Here is an 18,976-nt window from a genome sequence, read left to right as displayed (position 1 = left end):
TAAAATTCAGTTAACATCTCAGTCTTTCATTTTAATGCTGAACAATTTTTCATTGTTCAGTCGGGAATAAAGCCCACCTAAAAATTATTTTGTGTCCAGTCCAGTCTTTCCAAAGACGCCGGGTCTTTGGAAAGACTACATAGATAATTGCTATTACAATGTAGCTGATGTGGTTGTCTCGTGGTAAAGCCACAAATCAATGGTTTTCGGGTATGAATGTGAAGTTTGGTCCACTTTCTACAATATTTAGTGTTCGTGTGATTAATGCGGGCGACACAGTGGCTAACACGTCCTCCCCATAACTCTGGCTTTCCTGTGTGGAGTTTGCATGCTCTTGCCGTGCCTGCGTGGGTTTTTTTCTGGGTACTCAAGTTTCCTCCCACATTCCTAAAACATGCATGATAAGTTGATTGAATGTTCAAAATTGTCCCTAGCTATGATTGTGAATGCGTTTTTTTTTTGTACACTGTATGTGTGCCCTGCAATCGGATGGCAACCAGTTCAAGGTGTATGCAGCCTGCTGGCCGAAGACAGCTGGGATAGGCTACCGCACACCCGCGAACCGTCGTTAACCGTGAGAAGAAGCAGATTAGATAGATAGATAGATATCTATCGTTTGGTTATTTACGAACCGGGCATTGTAAAGGCTTCAAATGTCATTATTGTGGAGTAAAAACTACAGGACCCAGAATCCTAAACGGCATTACACTTCCGGGTTATGCCGATAGCCTGTCAAAAGGAAAAAACACAAGCGAGGTAAATGTTTTAATCTGTTTGTCATTGTTTTTGTCTCGTGGTTTTAAGGATTTATAGAATTAATCTGTCGCCCATATTAGTAAATGTCACCTCATTCCTATTCAAGTTTGTGTACGTGTGAATGTTAATCTATTAACTCGTTAGCAACCTTAGTTTGACTTCAGGAGCACCTCTTGAACCTCGAGAGCAACATACTAAAAATCATGTGCTTGCAACTTTCACACTCAGCAGATAATATTTTGGCGACTTAATATGTCGCTTTATTGAGCAATCTGAAAAGTCCCACCAGTACAGGTTTTAGGCGTGAATTTTACGTTGCACAACAAAGTGTCACTCGTATGTATTTTCAAATGACAATGACTTCTCCTTGTAAGTGAATGAGGGAAAGTAAAAGAGCACAGATGATTGTGATCAGTGCGTGAAAGTAAGACGTGCAGAATGACGTTGAGGTTTTAAGGCAACGATCAGTATTCGAAACTGAGACAAACTACTCGGATTGTGTGTTTAGTTTTAACTTGAGAGTGCTGAAACAAGAGAATCCACTTTTCCCTCGAAGAATCCCTCGTAAGAGTTGTTCTATATGGTCCAAATAACCATTGCAACGGCAGTCACCTGGTTCTTTTCTCCTACTCTAACAGGCAACATGCCACCCACATGATGTACTGTGAGGGCTATGAAATCTGATTTAAGATAAGATTTCATTAAATTAATTTTGTTAGCAACTTTCTTGAAAGCCCATCATTACTGACACAAACAACATTGCTGTAACAATGAGAAGTTACTTTACAAAACACAGGTGCGCATTGTCATGTTAGCGAATCTGTAGTGATAATTTAGCATCTTTTCTGACACGTCCAGCAATTATTTTTCTAAATCACTGGCGTTCCAAGACCCAATAAGAAACAGACAACGTGATTGCAATCATTTTCACATGGTTTTGCATATGACAAGAAAGGAGCCCGGTGGAGGCCAATCACTGGGTCAGTTGGGTGAACATGGCAAAAGACATGATACACATTTCATACATTACAGAGCCAGTGATTTATCCTCATTTTGGAAGTCTTTGACCTGAGGTGTGGGCGTCTTCTAGAACTTTACACCAGCCACCCCATTTCATTCAAAATGAAAAAAAAAAAAATATTTAAGCGTTGTGTTTACAGACGTGTTAACAAATGGGTCATATTTCCAAGAGGAAGCATTTCTTTTCACATCATGTACATGGAAGCAAAAATAATCATTAGTAATTATTTTAATGGATATAATGGAATTTAATACATTTGTCAGTTACTTGTGGGCCACAAATGACCAAATAAACATTACATTAAATGATACCATATGACATTTGCTTGTGTTTCCTGCACCATATGCAATACTGCTCATAATATCTATACTGTGTTTTGTTGTCTGGCATGTCGCACCAGGTGAATGTGTGTGGATGTAGTGCGTGTGGAAAAGCACCATGCCACTGGAGGTCAAGTGGCCATTTCCACAATGCCCGACTTTGGCATGGAGGCTCTCCGGCTCGCTTATCATGGGTCTGGTGGGCTCCTACTCCTACTTGTGGACTAGTAAGTTGCATCTACCGTCACTAGCAGTGGTTAGGTTCCAAAGGTGTACTCTTGAATCTTTCCAGGAAATTGCTGAAACATTTCTGGTAAATTCCCATAGGAAGTTACATTTGGGGAAGTTTGGAAATATTGTTTGTTCTAATGTATCTATATTGTAACAATTCATGTTATTTGCTTTGGACATTTTTCAAGTTTAAAAAGTCCCCAAGTTTGTCAACCCTAGCAATGATTGCCATGAGAACCTTCTCATCACTTGTCAGCCTTGTTGGTATTCCCGTAGAGCACTTGAACTGCCTGACGGTGCACAACCACGAGGTTCTGTTGGACCTGATCGACCAGCGGCCGGCTGACACACCCCTCATCACACTTTCCAATCACCAGTCCTGTATGGACGACCCACACATCTGGGGTGAGAGTCTACCTCAAGCAGTGCCGGTACATCAGGAAAGTAAACAAATTGTGTGTGTGTGTGTGTGTGTGTGTGCGCGCGCGTGTGTGTGTGTGCGCATGTACGCGGTAGGTGTCCTGAAGCTTAGGCATTTGTGGAACTTTAACAAGATGCGATGGTAAGCACACTTGATCCAATTTATTTTTTGTTTTTTTGTTTGACTGATGTCACTGATGTTCACAACATTTTGTTTGTTTTTACAACAGTATTGATATTTTAACATGAGCCAAAAATGATACAGTGGAACCCAGGGCTGGGTGATATGGCCTTAAAATCAAATCTTATTTTCACATAGATTAGCTACAATTTATGTGATTAAAACGTTATAATGAGGCTAATTGTGGTAATGCTGTTAGCTAACACTAATCTGCGCTAACACAGAGTCATGGTTTAAGGCAGGGGTGGCCAACCAGTCAGAGACGAAGAGCCAATTTTTTTTACTGTGTTACTGCAAAGAGCCACATCATACCCTTCCTCGCGCACGCGCGCACACACACTTTTTTGGCCAAAGATCGACTTTTGAAGCGACCAACTTCTCACGAACGACCCGATCGCGCACGTACAACCATACACACACACACACACACACACTTACGCGCGCTCGCACGCACTCACGCGGGTGCCCACTTGTGTACTCGCCCACATGAGCACGCACACTATGATTAGCAACAGTCGGAACGGGCTGAAAATGAACGAAAGCGAAAGATACAAACAAACAAATCTATTTTTTCCCACCCATTTCCTCCTCCCATCCCTTGTGATCGACTTGGGACTAGTTCGCTGTCTCCCGGTCGATTCTGATCGACGTATTGGGCACCCCTGCCTTAAAATCAGAGCTAATTCGCTGACTAGCTTAGCGCTTAGTAGTGATGGGAATTCCGGCTCCTTTTAGAGAGCCGGCTCTTTCGGCTCCCAAATGGCTCCTCAGTTTTTTTGTTGCTTAAATTAATTTACTACCAAAAATAATGTAATATTATGTGTAAAATGAATTACTAATGCAAAAAATAGACATATCAAATATTTATTATTTATATGGCTTTATTTATATTCTTCTGAACATACTCAACATGGAGTACAACATGGAGTGCTACAATAATAAAAACAAAGTACAAAGACCCATCTCAAAACAAGGTCGTCAAAAAGTTCCAATCTCTGCATGTGTATATTTATAAACTTTTAACTATTTACAGTAAAACAACATAAGTAAGCGTTGAATACCACACAACAAATTATAAATTAAAATTTGTAAAACAAAAAGAAAAAAGCAGCATCCAGGTAAAGGTTTTAGCTTGTCTTTAGCGAAGATTGGCATTAAGAAAAAACAAGTGCCTCAGCTTTGAGGGGTTGATCCTGTTTCTCCTCTCTGTTAATATTTGCCCTGTTTTGGAGAAGATTCTCTCTGAGTGGACAGATGTTGCGACAACACACAGCCAACACAAAATGGCTGAAAATCACTTGCAATCATTTTACCCAGTTCCTCGTCAATTGTGTTCTGTTTTGCTGGTTTTATAGCTTTTTGCATAAGTGGCTCATAGAGCTCTGGGTTGTACATCTAGGCAGTTGTGACATCGCAGCAACAGTTGCAGACACACTAGCACCTTCATTAATAGCTGGTTTCCTTGCTTGTCTTTTCTCTTCAAATTGTACTGATGGGTGGACTTTTCTGATGTGCCTGTGCAGGTTATTTGTGGAGCCTGATCGATGGGATATGTTAACCTTGCACAGTCTACACGCTGCCTTTGAACTATCAATTAAATTGAAATGAGTCCAAATTTCACTGCGTTTCCTATCCATTTTCTCACCTTTCCGCTTTCCACCGTGGTGTTTTTTTTCGCTAACTAGCTCCCTCGTCTCCTCGTCTGTCTTGTTCGCGTGCTGCTGTGTGCTGCTGTGTCTCTTCTCTAACCCCTCCCCCTTCTCTAAACTGCAGCGTGTGTGTGTGTGTGTGTGTATAACCCTCCCCTTCCTCTTCTACCACGGATCTTGACCAATCACGTGCGGCTTTAACAGAAGGGGGGGAAAAAACAGGAGAAAAAAAATCGGCTCCTATTCGGACCGGCTCCCATCGTTCACTTCAAAGAGCCGGGTCTAAGAGCCGGCTCGTTCGCGAACGACACATCACTAGCGCTTAGCGCCGTTTTTGCGCATGAGCGGTGATGCAGTCATTTGTTTGTTTGTTTGTTTATTGAACATCAAACATATATACAGTAATAATTTGACAGAAAATAAGGTAGATAAAAAAAGTAAAAAGAAAGAAATCAATCTTCATTCAACACAGTTATTATGTTCAAGGGAGTAGGAAGAAGTAAAAAACGTATCTAGTCCTACCCCGTTATGTGTTTATATCTAATAAATCATTTTTCAGAAAAGAAAAAAGTAAGAAGAAAGAAGACTCCATTAAGGCTCATACTTTACCCTTAACCGTGATATTTTTACAATTTTTGGTTTGTATCGGGATTATATACTTCCACACCCTGACACTCTTGTGTCAATTTTCTCTTGTATTCATAATGGATCTTTATATACCTTTCTCTATTTATCAACTTAGTTCTGATTTATCATTATATTTAATGTTTTGAATTTATCATTTTAACTCTGATTGATGTAGGTTGTTTGTACTATTTTTTTGAATTTGTTTTTGAACTCAGCAAGCGATTTACTCATTTTCAGGTCCGTTTCCAGATTATTCCACAGATTAACACCTTTGATAGATACACTTCTTTGCTTGATGTTTGTTCTTGTTTTGAGTTTTTTGAATAAGTTGGTACCTCTTAAATCATAGCTGCTTTCTCGAATTTCGAAAAACTTCTGAATGTTTTGGCAGAGCAGGTTATTGTGTGCTTTGTACATTAATTGGGCGATTTTAAAGTCAACCAGGTCATAAAATTTCATCGTATTTAATTTGATAAATAGTGGATTTGTGGGTTCCGTATATTTTGATCTATTAATAATTCGAATTGCTTTTTTTTGTAGGTTGAGAATAGGGAGTGTGTTTGTTTTGCAGGCATTTCCCCATATTTCCACACAGTAGGTCATATATGGTAATAATAATGAAGTGTATAATGTGTACAAAGATCTCTTATTTAGCACTTCCTTGGTTTTGTAGAGGATCCCTACGGTTTTGGCTATTTTTCTTTTTACGTTATCGATATGTGGCTTCCAACATAGTTTTGAGTCTATTACTAATCCGAGAAACTTGGTTTCATACGCTCTTTCTATCTCAATTGAGTTTACCATAATTTTAGCTTGGTGTTTGATTGGTCTTGTGCCAAAAACAATTAACTTCGATTTTTTCAGGTTAAGTGACAATTTATTTCTGTCGAACCAGTTTTTTAATTTGTTTAATTCGTTTTCTACGGTTGTCAGGAGCTGTTTCAGATTTATTCCAGAACAGTAGAAAGTTGTATCATCAGCAAATAGGACACATTTAAATCTGACTGGTTACCCTCTATGTCAATCAAGTAACGGGATTGATGATAGGCTGACGGAGTATGTTCTGTGAAATTAGCGCCTTGTTTGAATGGCATCGCCACTGCCGAGGCGTTTTTGACGCTTGTCGTGGGAGAGCCCGGGAGCCGCGGGTTGGCCACCCCTGGTTTAAGGTTTTGTATCGAACATGAAATGTTTAATTGAACTTTTATTTGAACAGGACACCAGCGGCATCAGACATTTGCTTCACAAGAGAGTTGCACTCTCGATTCTTCAGCCGAGGGAAATGCGTGCCCGTCTGTAGAGGTGAGTGACGCAAGCATGTCGTCTGACTTTTTTTTAAAAATCAGTTTACTGTTGGTATATTATGGCCCCTTATTTAGGTGATGGTGTTTACCAGAAAGGCATGGATTTTATTCTGGAGAAACTGAACAAAGGGGAGTGGGTGCACATTTTTCCTGAAGGTAGGACTTGACATAGCATTTCGAATGTGCCATTTAGAATGGATTGTTGCAGTCGCTTTAGGTACATTTCAAGCAATCACAATATGGTGGAAAACCTACATTCAAATAGTAGTTGTTTATTTGTCATAATTGTTCTTGTAAAGAACTTGTAGCACAGTATCATTGCCATTGTCATGAGACTAACAAAGCCTGAGTCCGCTATCTTAATGCTGACGTATGATGGGAAACTCCATAGAAGCGCTCACGGAAACTAGCATTACTATTGGGATGGGATCATTTTAAACCATCAAATAAGTGCTGCAGTGCTACATGTCAGTCACACATACAAATGGAACATCCAACAGTATTTACATGCAAATCCTCTGTCCTGGGGAAAAATCAGAACTGCGGGTATTTACAAATCAATTCACCTATCTGGCTAAGGTGTACATACCAGAGGAGGCAGCACAGATTGCATAAAATGGGTCACTTCTGTACAGTTTATGAGTGATTTTATTTAATTTTTTTACGTAGTTGCATCTTATACACCAGTGGGCTCAGTAGACCAAATTTCCCGGTAATGTTACTGTTTATTGAACAGGTAAAATCAACACCAGTGAAGAATTCATCAGGTTAAAATGGGGTAAGTGCATCGCATAACGCCCATGTGCATATCTTGTGACGTGTTGCTTACAAACCACCTGTCGTCTTTTAGGTGTGGGACGCCTAATAGCAGAGTGCACCCTCAATCCTGTCATCCTGCCACTGTGGCATGTGGGTCAGTGAGACACGGCTCTTCTTTCCGATCAAATTTCATGTTTCATTTTCCCTAACCTTCCTTTTGGATGTTTATTTCTTTGGTCCACCATAAATGTTTAAAGGTCAAGGTGTTCTGCTGCATGTTTAGTCATTGAAAATAAATGAATTGAATTCATTATACCAAACCGAAAAAATGAACACACTGCAACTTTTCCCCTCAGGCCCTGTGCCTGGAACGAAGATGTGGTTTATTTCCATATGTTTCCAATCCCTCTTCCATCACGTTCTTTTCTAGTCTTTGTTTTTCTTTCACTCACCGAAATTATGTTTAATGTTTGTGATTTTTTTTTAATGACATCCTTGTTAATAATATGTTATCGGTTCTTATTTTTTAATCGAATCAGCACAATTGATACCTTCCAATTTCTATTCATTGCTGTTAGATTATTTTCATTGTCTTTTTGTTGTTGTATTTTTGTTTTTCTGTTACTTTGCTTTCGTTTATTTTCGACGGTCAGATGAGCATTTTTTGTTCTCTCTCTTATTTGTACATATTCTGCCGTCTCTAAATGCTACTTTGGCATGAAGACAGCATGCATTACATATCTGTTAGTTTAATGCTAAGGTACAATGGGAAACGCCATAGAGGGGGTTTACAGAAATTAGCTTCCCATTTACTGTCATTTGTAAACAATCAAACAACTGTTATATCGCATAAACACAGCGTAAACAAAGAGACAACACTCATGTATTCTCTCTGCTCTGTGGGAACCAATTTGCTCAAAAAACTGCGTTTGATGGGACATGTAACCCTCTTTGTAACAGTTTTTATCTTTTGTGTCAGGCTTGAGTGATGTCCTTCCCAATGTGAGCCCCTACATCCCCCGGATTGGCAAGGTAGGAACATCCTCATGACATTCTCCCGCATTCTCCCATCCCCATGTGACAGCAGCCTCCGATTAATCACTTTTGTGTTTCAAGAGAATCACCATCCTTGTGGGAAAACCTTTCCGCGTCAAAGACCTTGTGGAAAAGCTCAGAGCAGACAACAAGAGCCAGGTGAGGCATTATTAGGTCATCTCAAATACAGTGATCCCTCGCTATTTCACGGTTCGTTTATCGCGGCTTCAGTCCATCACGGATTTTTTCAAACATATTCCTTAAATTTTTTATTTTTTTTTACCTGTATACCTGTATCGCTATTTCGCAGATTTTCGTTTATCACGGGTGGTTTTGGTCCCCATTAACTGCGATAAAAAGGGATTACTGTATTCAGGTATTGCCACACAGAGGTGGTATGTTCCGCTTTAAATGTTCCAGTGCAATGTGTGCATTGTGGCGTCAGAGACATTCATATGTCCTCTCCATCAATTTACTGTTGCAGATGGAGATGAGGAAGACACTGACAGATGTTATCCAGGTGGACTTCCGGAGACTTAAAGTTCAAGCTGAGGCACTCCACAAATCTTGAACCTGGCACACCTTCACCCGAAGACGGGTCAGGCCACAACATGCGGAAGGCCATTTTATGCAGGAGTGTGCCAGAGTGGAAAATATTTTAATCAAAGGACCTCAATATGTGACCAGAACTCAAATGTTTTAAAACATGCTAGATGGGACTGAATATTAATTAACATAATTCATGTTTGAATGTGTGATGTATTTTTCCTTGAATGGTTTGTTTACCATTTTAGGGTTGCTTTTTATTATTTCTTATCTCACCGTTCCATGTATAATTATTTTTATTACACATTTATTGTCCAGATCAATGTTGGAAAAAAAATTATATTTGGCTGCTCCTTCCCTCTCACTCAGTGTCAATGCCTATAAAGTTTTTATATGTGGACCCATGAGTGATGGTAATATGTATGTTTTCCTCAAAAATTTAATGTAAAGACTGGACACACTTTATTGAAACCTACTTCCCAAACTCAAAGTGCATTTTTTTTAATGCTTGCACGAACAACATGGCTGCGAACAGCGAGGACCCAGTTTACAAAAGCAAGTCTTTGCCAAGTTAGCGACTTTTCAAACCCTTTGGCGACTATTTTAGAAAACACTGATTGGCAACTTTAGTTTCTGCAAGAAAACAGACAACATAAATGGATCATTTTTATACTGTTTTCTGTATTCCAAGAAAGCAGCTTAGTGGGAGGCAATCACAGTCAGTTACAATAAACATTGCAATGATGGTCCCTATTTACACCTTGCAATAGTGATTTAACCACAAATTTTGATCCTAAGACAGCTTCCAGCTACAAAAGTCTTATGGTGATCATTATTCGTTTTATGTATTTGTTTATTTATTTATTTTTAGGGAGGGGCGGGGGGAGGAATAATACTTGACGGCTGCGCGAACCAGATTGCGCAGTGACGCGGTCTCTTCATCCACTGCCCGTGACGTCACACGCTGGGATAACTGAAGATGGCGACTACCCGGACGCTTATCTTTCGTCGCATCTCCGCCGCCCTTCTCGTCCTGCTGCTCGGCCTGCTGGGCAGCTGCGAGGAGCAGGTGCCGCTCGTCTTGTGGACGCACCAATGGTGAATCCATGTTTGTTCATTTTTGGCATGTCTGTTTTTGCTGCAAGGGACTGGGGGTTGTGGCGCAACGACCGTGTGTAAGCCACCTGACACCTAGCATCCTTATGTGAAAAACGCTCAGATGTCCGCCGTGAGACACATAAATCATACGGGCGTGCCATTTCGCGCAATTGAGAATGGATGGATTGCGTGTAATTGTTTGGGAATGAATCGGACCATGAGGCCATATATATATATGTGTGTGTGTGTGTGTGTATACATATATATATATATAATCCGCACAAATGACAGTTATAATTATTAATTGATTAAACGACCATAAGTAAAACTAAAAAAGTGCAGACTCTTAAAAGCCAATTAAAGGCAAAAAAATGCAGTTGCAATATGTTCCATCCAGGCGAGACTCCAAGGGAACTCCTGGGGCTAAAGGCTGCTTGTTGGATATATAGAGGGGCTGAGAAAACAATTTATAAATGCATTTTAACATATTAGGCTTCCTGTGGCCCCACTTGTAAAAACATTGTCTTCTGTTTAATATTGCGTTTGTGGAATAAGAATAAAGCTGTACATTTACAATAATAATCAAGATATTATTCCCGAATTCCCTTTTTTTCAGCCCTTGTGAATGAAATTAAACCTTCTGTAGGTTTCACACATATTGCAGATGGACAATAAAAGCATACCATGCTATACAAAATGATTCCATTATATTTGCGGATAATACGGTTGACAGTTATTCGGTTTTGCACAATAGGCTAAATGGTAAACATTTGAAATTGATTCTCAAGAAAAAATCCACCCCCCCAAACCAAAAGTACCTTGTTGTGTTCCAATCTGCACAGTCATCCGAAATCAATGGCGTTTTGAGTTGTCTTATGTTTATCAATGCAAACAATTATTATTTTTTTTGATGGTCTAACATGCAGCAGGACATAATTTTGGTGTAGGAAAGAATCAAGCATCACACAAGGGTTGGTTGTGACAATCGTGCTTTTGCTGCTCTCATTCTGATCGTGGATCTTCTACAGGACCCCCCAAGCAAACCAGCCCCTCCCTGCAGCGGGTCACATCGTGGAGCAGCAGCAACTCACCAGTTACCTGGACAAAACTCTCCACGCCGGCCCCCGAAATGTGCTGCTATTTCTTCAGGACAAGGTATGTGCATTGTACATTCTTTTGTTGATTATGTTTAAACAACAGTCCTTGCCAAGCAATCAAACTTTATTGATGTAGTACTTTTCATACAGAAAATGCAACTCAAAGTGCTGTGCAATTAAAACTTGTAAATTACAGCATAAAAAGAGGACCCCTGCCCCTCACCCAAAATACACAGATTCATATCACCCCCCCACCCCCCCAACTTACCGGTACATTTTGATGAGCTAAAAAACAGGATCTTATGACATCGATTTTATTTCTGAAGTGGTCTGACACCAACAGAGAGAATCTGTTGGTGTTAGTGGAGACTTCTAGATTTTTTTAGAATGTATGCACTGTCTTTTGGACTTCTTCATAAAATAATTTCTCCATGGCTGCTCAGTCTTTATTTTTGAAGTTTTAGTTAAAATTGGAGCCACTAAATCTAGTGTTGATTTCATTCCTGTTAAAATAATCATGAATAATATCACAGGGTGCAGGTAAAATTTCAGCAGGAGTGCTCTTTAAAATCTTAAAATCTCACAGTTCTCCTCGGTCTTCCTGCTGATTAAAACCGGCGATGTTAAAATATACACAGTAGTGGTCAGGTCAATAACAGAAGACATGCCAACGGACAGGCCGTAAATTATGCCCACATCCAGGGTGTGTCCCCAGTTGTGAGTCGGCTGTGAGACATGCCGTTTAAAAGGTTGAAAGATTGTCTGGACAGTGGGTCCGAGATGTCGTCAACATGCACATTAAAATCACCAGTTATTAAAAATCTGTTCCAAGTCGTATGTAAAATCGATTTAAAACCTGGAAGACTCACTAATAAAAGAAGTGGAGTGATGGAGAGGTAGAAAACAAAGAGTTAAAATTTAATGGGCAAGCCTCGGTGAGAACAACTGGACCATCTGTGCCAAGCCATGTCTCTGATAAAAGAATACGTTGAAGATTGTCGTCTAAAATCAGGTCATTGGTCATAAAAGTTTTGTTTAAAAGAGAGCGCCCGTTCAGCACGGCCAGATTAATTTTTGCGCCGTACGTACGCTCGTGGTTGCAGGAATAAGATGTGCCGACATGTACAAGATGGTCACTGTTGTCTTTTCTCCAGATGAGCGTGGAGGATTTCACACTGTATGGAGGAGCTTTCGGAAATAAGCAGGACAGCGTTTTCCCCAACCTGGAGGTTGGTTCAGGTTACTACTACTTAGGTGTTTCATTGCCTCCTCCTCATGTTGCTGTAACTTTCCATGAACCCTGCAATTGCACTTAGCATTTTGTATGTAAAAACAATGAGGACAATGATGACAATAACAACTTGATTTTGATATTTCGATGCAATTTTCCTCATTTGAAATAATAAGGAAATTAGTACTGGGCAATCCATCGTATTGTATTGGTTAATTTGATAGCTTTTATTAAGATTCCTGACAACTCTTGAAAAAAATAAATACCAGTGCATCATATAGTATGTCTCCTAAAAGAGGACAGGGACACTGTGCAGGGTTTTGAGTGGCAGATGCTAACATCAGCTGTCTGTTGAAGAGTGCACTGAGGTCATCGTCCTCCTCCCTGGTGCTTCCGACCGTGTCCTGGCCGGGCTCCAATGCAGTGATTGGTCTCCTGCAAGAGCAATTGGAAACCTCCCCTCTATACATGGACCCCGACACGCTGAGTCAGCTCACACTCAACGCCTCCTCGCCGGCGCTGCTCGTCTTCCGACTGCCCTACTATATCGGGTCAGTTCACCGGCTACAACTCAATGAGTGGTTGCTCCTCTAATGCAGTTTTCACAACCTTCATTGAGCCGGGGCACAAAAATCTCACAGGACACCACCAAACAAAAATTACTCCCAGAGGAAACTGTAGATGCTGGAATAAAAAGGTGATCTAATCTAAAACTTTACTTACTAATCTTCTTACTCAATGTGAAATCTGGGCCTGTTTAGTTGAACACGAAGCTATTTATTCTTTTGTACCTTCTGGTGGAAGAGCTTTTCATTGTTTTGGTTTTTTTGTGTGTGTGTGTTTTTTTTTTTACCCGTCGCTATGTGTCGCTGGCGTAGCTAGATGAACAAAGATAAGCTTTTTGTAGTCAGTAACTTTTTAGTCCAGATGTGTGTGCAATTGAAATCATTCCCTACAGCACACCTGATGGTCGCCCACACACCCTGAGATTTGTTTTGACTGCCCAGTGTGAAAATGTATCTTTGTTTTGCTTTTAGTTCAGATCTAATGTCTGCCAAAGAAGTTCTCAGCGGCAACGGTGAGTCACTTTTCACTTGGGCTTGTTGTCGTTGCTTTAAAAATGGCCGACTTTTTAACAAGCATGTTCCTGTTGCCTCCTTTAGACGAGGTGATTGGCCAGGTGGTGAGTGTGATGAAGAGCCAGTCTGTTCCCTACACGGCCATCTACACCGCCTTGCGCCCCTCTAGGGTGAGCCCGCGTGGCCAAACACGGCAGTGAATTCAGATTTAAATTACGCAGATACACAGATCGCCTCTTCAGCACCTCAGTTTTTCTCAGTTCCTTTGCAGCTCTTAACCTTTATAGAACCCTTCCTTAAAATTTGTGGTGTAAGACATTGAGTCAGGGAGGGACAAAAAGATGCTTCTTTTCAAATGGAAAGGACAGTGTATTGTTTGGCACATATCACAATGAAGCAACATCGTCTGCCCATCTCAGTTTTTGTTTTTGTTTTTTTCTTCATCCTAACAGCATGTCAGCATTGAATTCCATTAGGCATTCCATTGAATGCTTTCAGCATTGCTGACACTTGGGGGAAGAAACAATGACGAAAAACAGCAACAGGAATAACAGTACTTGCTAATGTGTAATGTCGGAAGGAGAGACAGGTTTTTGTGGTTTTTGTTTGCAGGGGTCACCATCGCTCTCCATGGAGGCCGCACTAGTGGGCGGCCGCTCACTGCTGCAGGCCAGAGGCGGCTACAGAGATCGGGAGCGAGAGCGCGAGAGGCAGCGCAAAATGAAGGAGAAGGCTGGTGTCTACGCTCCAGTGGAGTTTAAGGTCTCTCGTATTTTTTTTTTGTTTGTTTTTTTTTAAACTTGTACAAAACCTAATTTTCTTTTCTTCCTCTTTTCCACACATAACCTTTTTTCATTTAAGTTTATTCAGTCTCTTCCGAACAATGTTCACCATGTTCAGAATTTAACATAAAAAATCCTGTGTGCTGTCGACACCGACAACGGCCGAGCCACAGATAATTGTGACATGAAATCATAGCCCCGAATAGAAAAAATCTGCCAACAATTGGCACCCCTCCCAAAGCTTTTGCAATTGTCTTTTGATGCCACAGCAATGCACCAACGCACTGTTTATTTCGACATTCCTGTGAGCGTTCATTTCAACCCACTTCAAGAGACTTCCTTCATACCAAAATGCCACCAGATGGCACCCCATCAATTGGGATTACTGTGTTGCTATTATTCGACTACCGGTAATTCTTCTATCACTCTTACTCAGTAATAGCAATGTCAGACCTGTCAAGAACACAAAAAAATATGATTAAATACCATGGAAAGTATTTCCAATTGTGTGTGTGCGCGTGTGCGTGCGTGTGCGCGCGCAGGAGGGTGAGAGCGGCTGCATCCTCTTGTGGGCTCAAGGTCTGTCAGTCAGCATCCTTCGCAGCGGCCGCTGGGAGTCACACGACCTCACCCCGTCCACCTTCGGTGAGGGCGTCAGTCCAAAGCTGCACGGTTCCAGTTGCGACAAAACCAAAGCAAGGTAAGGCAAAGCTATCGGCGCGCCTTGACTTTTTTGAAAAGTGTCAAATTCCTTTTTGGGGTTTGTTATTCATGAATTCGCCAATTTGTTGGGGGTTTTTTTTTTCCTGTTGAACGTATTCTTAGCTATTTTCTAGAAAATTCTGCAATTCCTGTCTCTGGGTGCCTTTGCCAAATGTTCCTGTAAGGGCGCCCCTTTCATCTCCTGTAGTACTTTCTCTTTCAGGTCTGATTGAATACAGCCATTCCCTCCTATCGATCTTCAGATGCAGAAAACTTTATTTATCCCCGTGGGGCGATTAGAGTCTTCTTGGACATACAGCAAAACACTTAACTCATTCACTCCCAAAGACGTTTTTAAACGTCTTTTCAGACTTGGTCCAGAATTGGCTGGTACCGAATGAGTTTAAGTATGTTCAAAAGGGTTCTGTGCAGCCTTCAGGCAACAAGGGACTGAGTTGATTCCGCCCTCTGCTGGTTGAGGGAAGCAAATAGATCAATGAGGCGGCTTTTCATTTTGACCTCGTGATTGTGATTTTCATAATTGTAATTGTTGTTTTTTTTGTTTTTTGTTTTTTTTAGACTGGCCCTTAATTACGAGAACATTCTTGGACACCGCAACTTCAAACTGATGTGAGTCTGCTTGAAACACCCACTTTAAACTAGTGATGGATAAATTAAGCTTCATGAAGCATATTTGACCGCTAAGGATGGTACTCTTGGAAATGTAGTAGATTTCCATTGCACTAGCCTTTATTTTTCAACCAAAAGCACCATCTAGAGGTGTAAAAAATATCTCAAGTGCTTCATGAAGCTTCACTTTCCCAATACTTTACTACTCTGAACTGTACATTCAGACCTCTAAGATGGAATACAATCTGTTCTGCGACGTTAACATTCTTTCCCCATAAATTGAAATAATCTTTTTCAGGGTGAAACTGCCATCAGAATGAAAGCTTTATGATACTATGCTGTGCTATACCGTACCATTCTATACTATAAGATTACGAATGAATTATTCCCTTGTTTATCGTGGTTTATTACATTGTAAAAATAACCCGTGATATGTGAAATCCGCGAAGTAGGACACTTTTATTTTACCATGATTATATTGTGTGTTTTAAGGCTCAAAAAGGCTATCAAAAAACAATACGCAAACTTGCATTTGAAAAAAAATGCAAAATGGCGAATCCACCAAAGGTAAACCGCAATATTGCGAGGAACCACTGTAATACATTAGATTTAGATGGTATAAAGTACTATGCTACTGTTCTGCATTGTACTAAACTACTCTGTACTGTACTACACGACAACATACTTGAGTGTCCAGAATAACTACAGTGTAAACCCATTTATCGCAGGGTAAGCGTTCGAGACCCACCTGTGACATGTGAAAATCTGTGATAGAGAAGTACTCAACTATACTGTTCTCCACTTAGCTTTTCTACATTATGCTGTATTACACTACGTTACAGCACACTAAACAATTTTACACTATACGAGAAAAAAAGGTCAAGTAAAGTCAAGGTCAAAAGCAAAAGGCTGTGTGTGTCCGTGCAGCTTTGCGATGAGCCAGCGCCACTACACAGTATCGGCCCGTCGCTGGTTCACGCTGGACGCCGTCGAGTTGGAGTACGACGGCACCAAAGCGACGTTTAACGGCAGCAGGAACATTTATGCCCCCGCTGAGTACTCATACCGCTGCAAGTCCGTCAGCAGCTTCCAGTGGCCACAGCTCGTCCCGCATTCATCCAAAGATCCGGCCAATCAGTGGAGGGTTGCGTTTGAAGACTTCCAAGTAAGATCTAATGTCGATTTATTTGTCATGTAGCATTTTTCCAACATATTCATGTTGTATACACTGCTTCTTTACATATTTATGTCTGTATACTTCTCACGTAGCACATTCACATCATATTTAATGTTTACGCTTCAAGTGTTCGAAAACAGCATTTTATGTCCCACATTTATTTTTTTTGTTCCTGTCCGTGTACCAATCCAAACATTAATCCATAAATCATGTGCTCATGTGCTGACAGATTCAAGGCTTCAATGTGAGTGGCAGCAAATTCTCGTACGCCTCAGACTGCGCCGGTTTCTTCTCGCCTGGGATCTGGATGGGCTTGATGACCAGCCTCCTCATGGTCCTAGTGCTCACCTACGGCCTTCACATGATCATGCAGCTCCATACCATGGACCGCTTTGACGACCCCAAAGGCCCAGCTATCTCTGTGCCGCAGACGGATTAGGCTTTCCATCCATCTACACACCTACCTTGTTACCATGCTCTTGTTTTTCCATCTACCCACACAATAGCATGTCCCTGCTCCTGTATTTCACAGGACTTCTTCCACCTTCCCCCTGCCTGCATCTGTCTTTGGTTTGTGGTGTAAACTAAGGTCCGTCCCCCCGCCCCCCATCCTAAATCTTTTTGTGCTCAAGTAATCGTCATTCTTGAGGGGAAAAAAAGATGTGCACAAATTGATGCTTATTGGAGTAATTTAGTCCCATACGGGGAAAGAAATCTCGAATGTGAAATGTTATTTATTGGTGAAGGTGTTTGTGTGTTTCATTCATACTGCCGTTAGAAGGGAAGAATGTTTATGATGTCAACTGCTTTAATGTTGTTGGATGACTGAAGTGAAGGTGCTGTAATGTCAGTAAAAGTATCTGTGAAATGAAATTAGACATGTATGATATAATTTCTTAGTCTAATAAGACCCAATGTGCACTCATTGTCAATACTGGTATGTGTAAAAACTAAACTATAATAAATGCGCTTTCCCTTGTCTATTTTCATTCAGGGTGAGGGTGAAAAGCTAACATTCACAAGCAATGAAGCGTCATTGTGTCAGAAAACAGTGGTCCCCAACCTTTTTTGTGTCACGGACCAGTTCAGACCATTAAATGCTGTTCGCGGACTGGCAACAATTGTTTTTAAATTGCCAGTTTTAAAGCACTGGTCCTGACAATAACGATAGTTATACAGTCATTAAACATTTTCTAAATTATTTATATATAAAAAATTCCTTTCAGTTTTATTCAACAGTGCGACAAATGTAGAATGGTATAACCCCAAAAACTACAAAGAAATGGGCCAATCAGGGAGAGTAAATAGGCCCTATAATGTCAACATCATTTAACTCCACCCTGTCCCCCTCCTCTCACCGTCTCAACCTTGGTGTCCTTTTTGACAATAATCTCTCTTTCGACCAACACATCACCCAAACTGCTTTCTTGCACCTCAAAGAGAATTTCTTGCCTGCGCCCCTCTCTTTCAACGCTGCCCAAACCCTCATCCACGTCTTCATCACCTCCCGCCGTGATGACTGCAATAGCATCCTCTACAGTACAACCTCCAAACTCCTCAATAAACTACAGTACATCCAGAATGCCGCCGCCTGCCTTCTCACCACACATCCGCACTCGTGATCACATCACCCCCGTCCTTAAAAACCTCCACTGGCTCCCCGTCCCCCAGTGTATTCAGTTTAAACTGCTCCTACTCACCTATAATGCCCTTCACAATCAGGCCCCCTCCTACCTCTCCGACCTTGTTCACCCATACACTCCTTCCCGCAACCACCGCTCCTCTAATGCAAACCTCCTCACCATCCCCGTGACCAAGATCAAAACCTGGGGGGACCGAGTCTTCACTGTCGCCGGCCCCACCCTTTGGAACTCTCTCCCACAACACATCCGCAACAGTACATCCTTCAAATCCTTTCTTAAAACTCACCCGTTCAGCCATGCTTTTAACATCTTTTAATCTCTTTCATCCATTTTTGCTTAGTTTTTCTTTTTCAAAATGTGTTTTGTTTTAAATGGTGTACACTAGTCCTCCCTCAAGCGTCTCCAGGTTATCCAAAATGCTGCTTCTCGCCTCTTAACTGGTGCTCGTAGTAGGGAGCACGTAACTCAAATTCTGGCTTCCCTTTACAAGCTCCCTGTTCGTTTTGCAGTTCATTTTAAGATTCTTTTATTTGTGTTTAAATCTTTAAATGGCGTCACCCCACCTTATCTGACTGCTTCTCCAACCCATGCGCACCTACGTGGTGCTTCGGGTCAATGGACTCGACGCGACTGGAGGTACCGAGGGGGACAAAGCGGAGCTTTTTCCTTCCCTTCCCTTCCTTTGCTT

At 41.1% G+C, this 18,976-nt stretch overlaps 2 protein-coding genes across 2 annotated transcripts; both read left to right on the top strand.

The window, feature by feature from the left end:
• The first annotated feature begins 68 nt into the window (after positions 1-68).
• On the top strand, positions 69-9,249 carry tafazzin (tafazzin, phospholipid-lysophospholipid transacylase). The gene is made up of 11 exons (XM_086117059.1): positions 69-756; positions 2,178-2,324; positions 2,605-2,733; positions 2,845-2,890; positions 6,422-6,507; positions 6,585-6,665; positions 7,246-7,287; positions 7,360-7,422; positions 8,248-8,300; positions 8,385-8,462; positions 8,788-9,249. Exons 2-11 carry the CDS (start codon positions 2,216-2,218, stop codon positions 8,872-8,874), a joined length of 774 nt encoding a protein of 257 aa, XP_085973185.1. The 5' UTR covers positions 69-756; positions 2,178-2,215; the 3' UTR covers positions 8,875-9,249.
• Positions 9,250-9,779: 530 nt separating this feature from the next.
• atp6ap1a (ATPase H+ transporting accessory protein 1a) lies at positions 9,780-17,624 on the top strand. The gene is made up of 11 exons (XM_086117021.1): positions 9,780-9,947; positions 10,976-11,102; positions 12,199-12,273; positions 12,633-12,826; positions 13,313-13,353; positions 13,439-13,524; positions 13,967-14,116; positions 14,679-14,836; positions 15,418-15,468; positions 16,396-16,633; positions 16,875-17,624. The coding sequence occupies exons 1-11, from the start codon at positions 9,829-9,831 to the stop codon at positions 17,082-17,084; spliced, it is 1,449 nt and encodes a 482-aa protein (XP_085973147.1). The 5' UTR covers positions 9,780-9,828; the 3' UTR covers positions 17,085-17,624.
• Positions 17,625-18,976: the final 1,352 nt, after the last annotated feature.

This window comes from Hippocampus guttulatus, chromosome 1 (assembly GCF_054856545.1).
Source record: "Hippocampus guttulatus isolate MCC_2025c chromosome 1, RoL_Hgut_1.0, whole genome shotgun sequence".
NCBI classification, from domain to species: domain Eukaryota; kingdom Metazoa; phylum Chordata; class Actinopteri; order Syngnathiformes; family Syngnathidae; genus Hippocampus; species Hippocampus guttulatus.
The sequence above is the reverse complement of the archived record's forward strand: the minus strand, read 5'-3'. Positions and strand labels throughout refer to the sequence as shown.

Bases quoted from the DNA above. Each gene is read 5' to 3' on its own strand.
- atp6ap1a (XM_086117021.1), top strand. From the start codon at position 9,829: ATGGCGACTACCCGGACGCTTATCTTTCGTCGCATCTCCGCCGCCCTT. The intron at 9,948-10,975 runs GTGAATCCATGT...GATCTTCTACAG, and splicing joins GTCTTGTGGACGCACCAATG to GACCCCCCAAGCAAACCAGC. The intron at 12,827-13,312 runs GTCAGTTCACCG...TTTTGCTTTTAG, and splicing joins CGACTGCCCTACTATATCGG to TTCAGATCTAATGTCTGCCA.
- tafazzin (XM_086117059.1), top strand. From the start codon at position 2,216: ATGCCACTGGAGGTCAAGTGGCCATTTCCACAATGCCCGACTTTGGCA. The intron at 2,891-6,421 runs GTAAGCACACTT...TTATTTGAACAG, and splicing joins AACTTTAACAAGATGCGATG to GACACCAGCGGCATCAGACA. The intron at 6,666-7,245 runs GTAGGACTTGAC...TTTATTGAACAG, and splicing joins GGTGCACATTTTTCCTGAAG to GTAAAATCAACACCAGTGAA.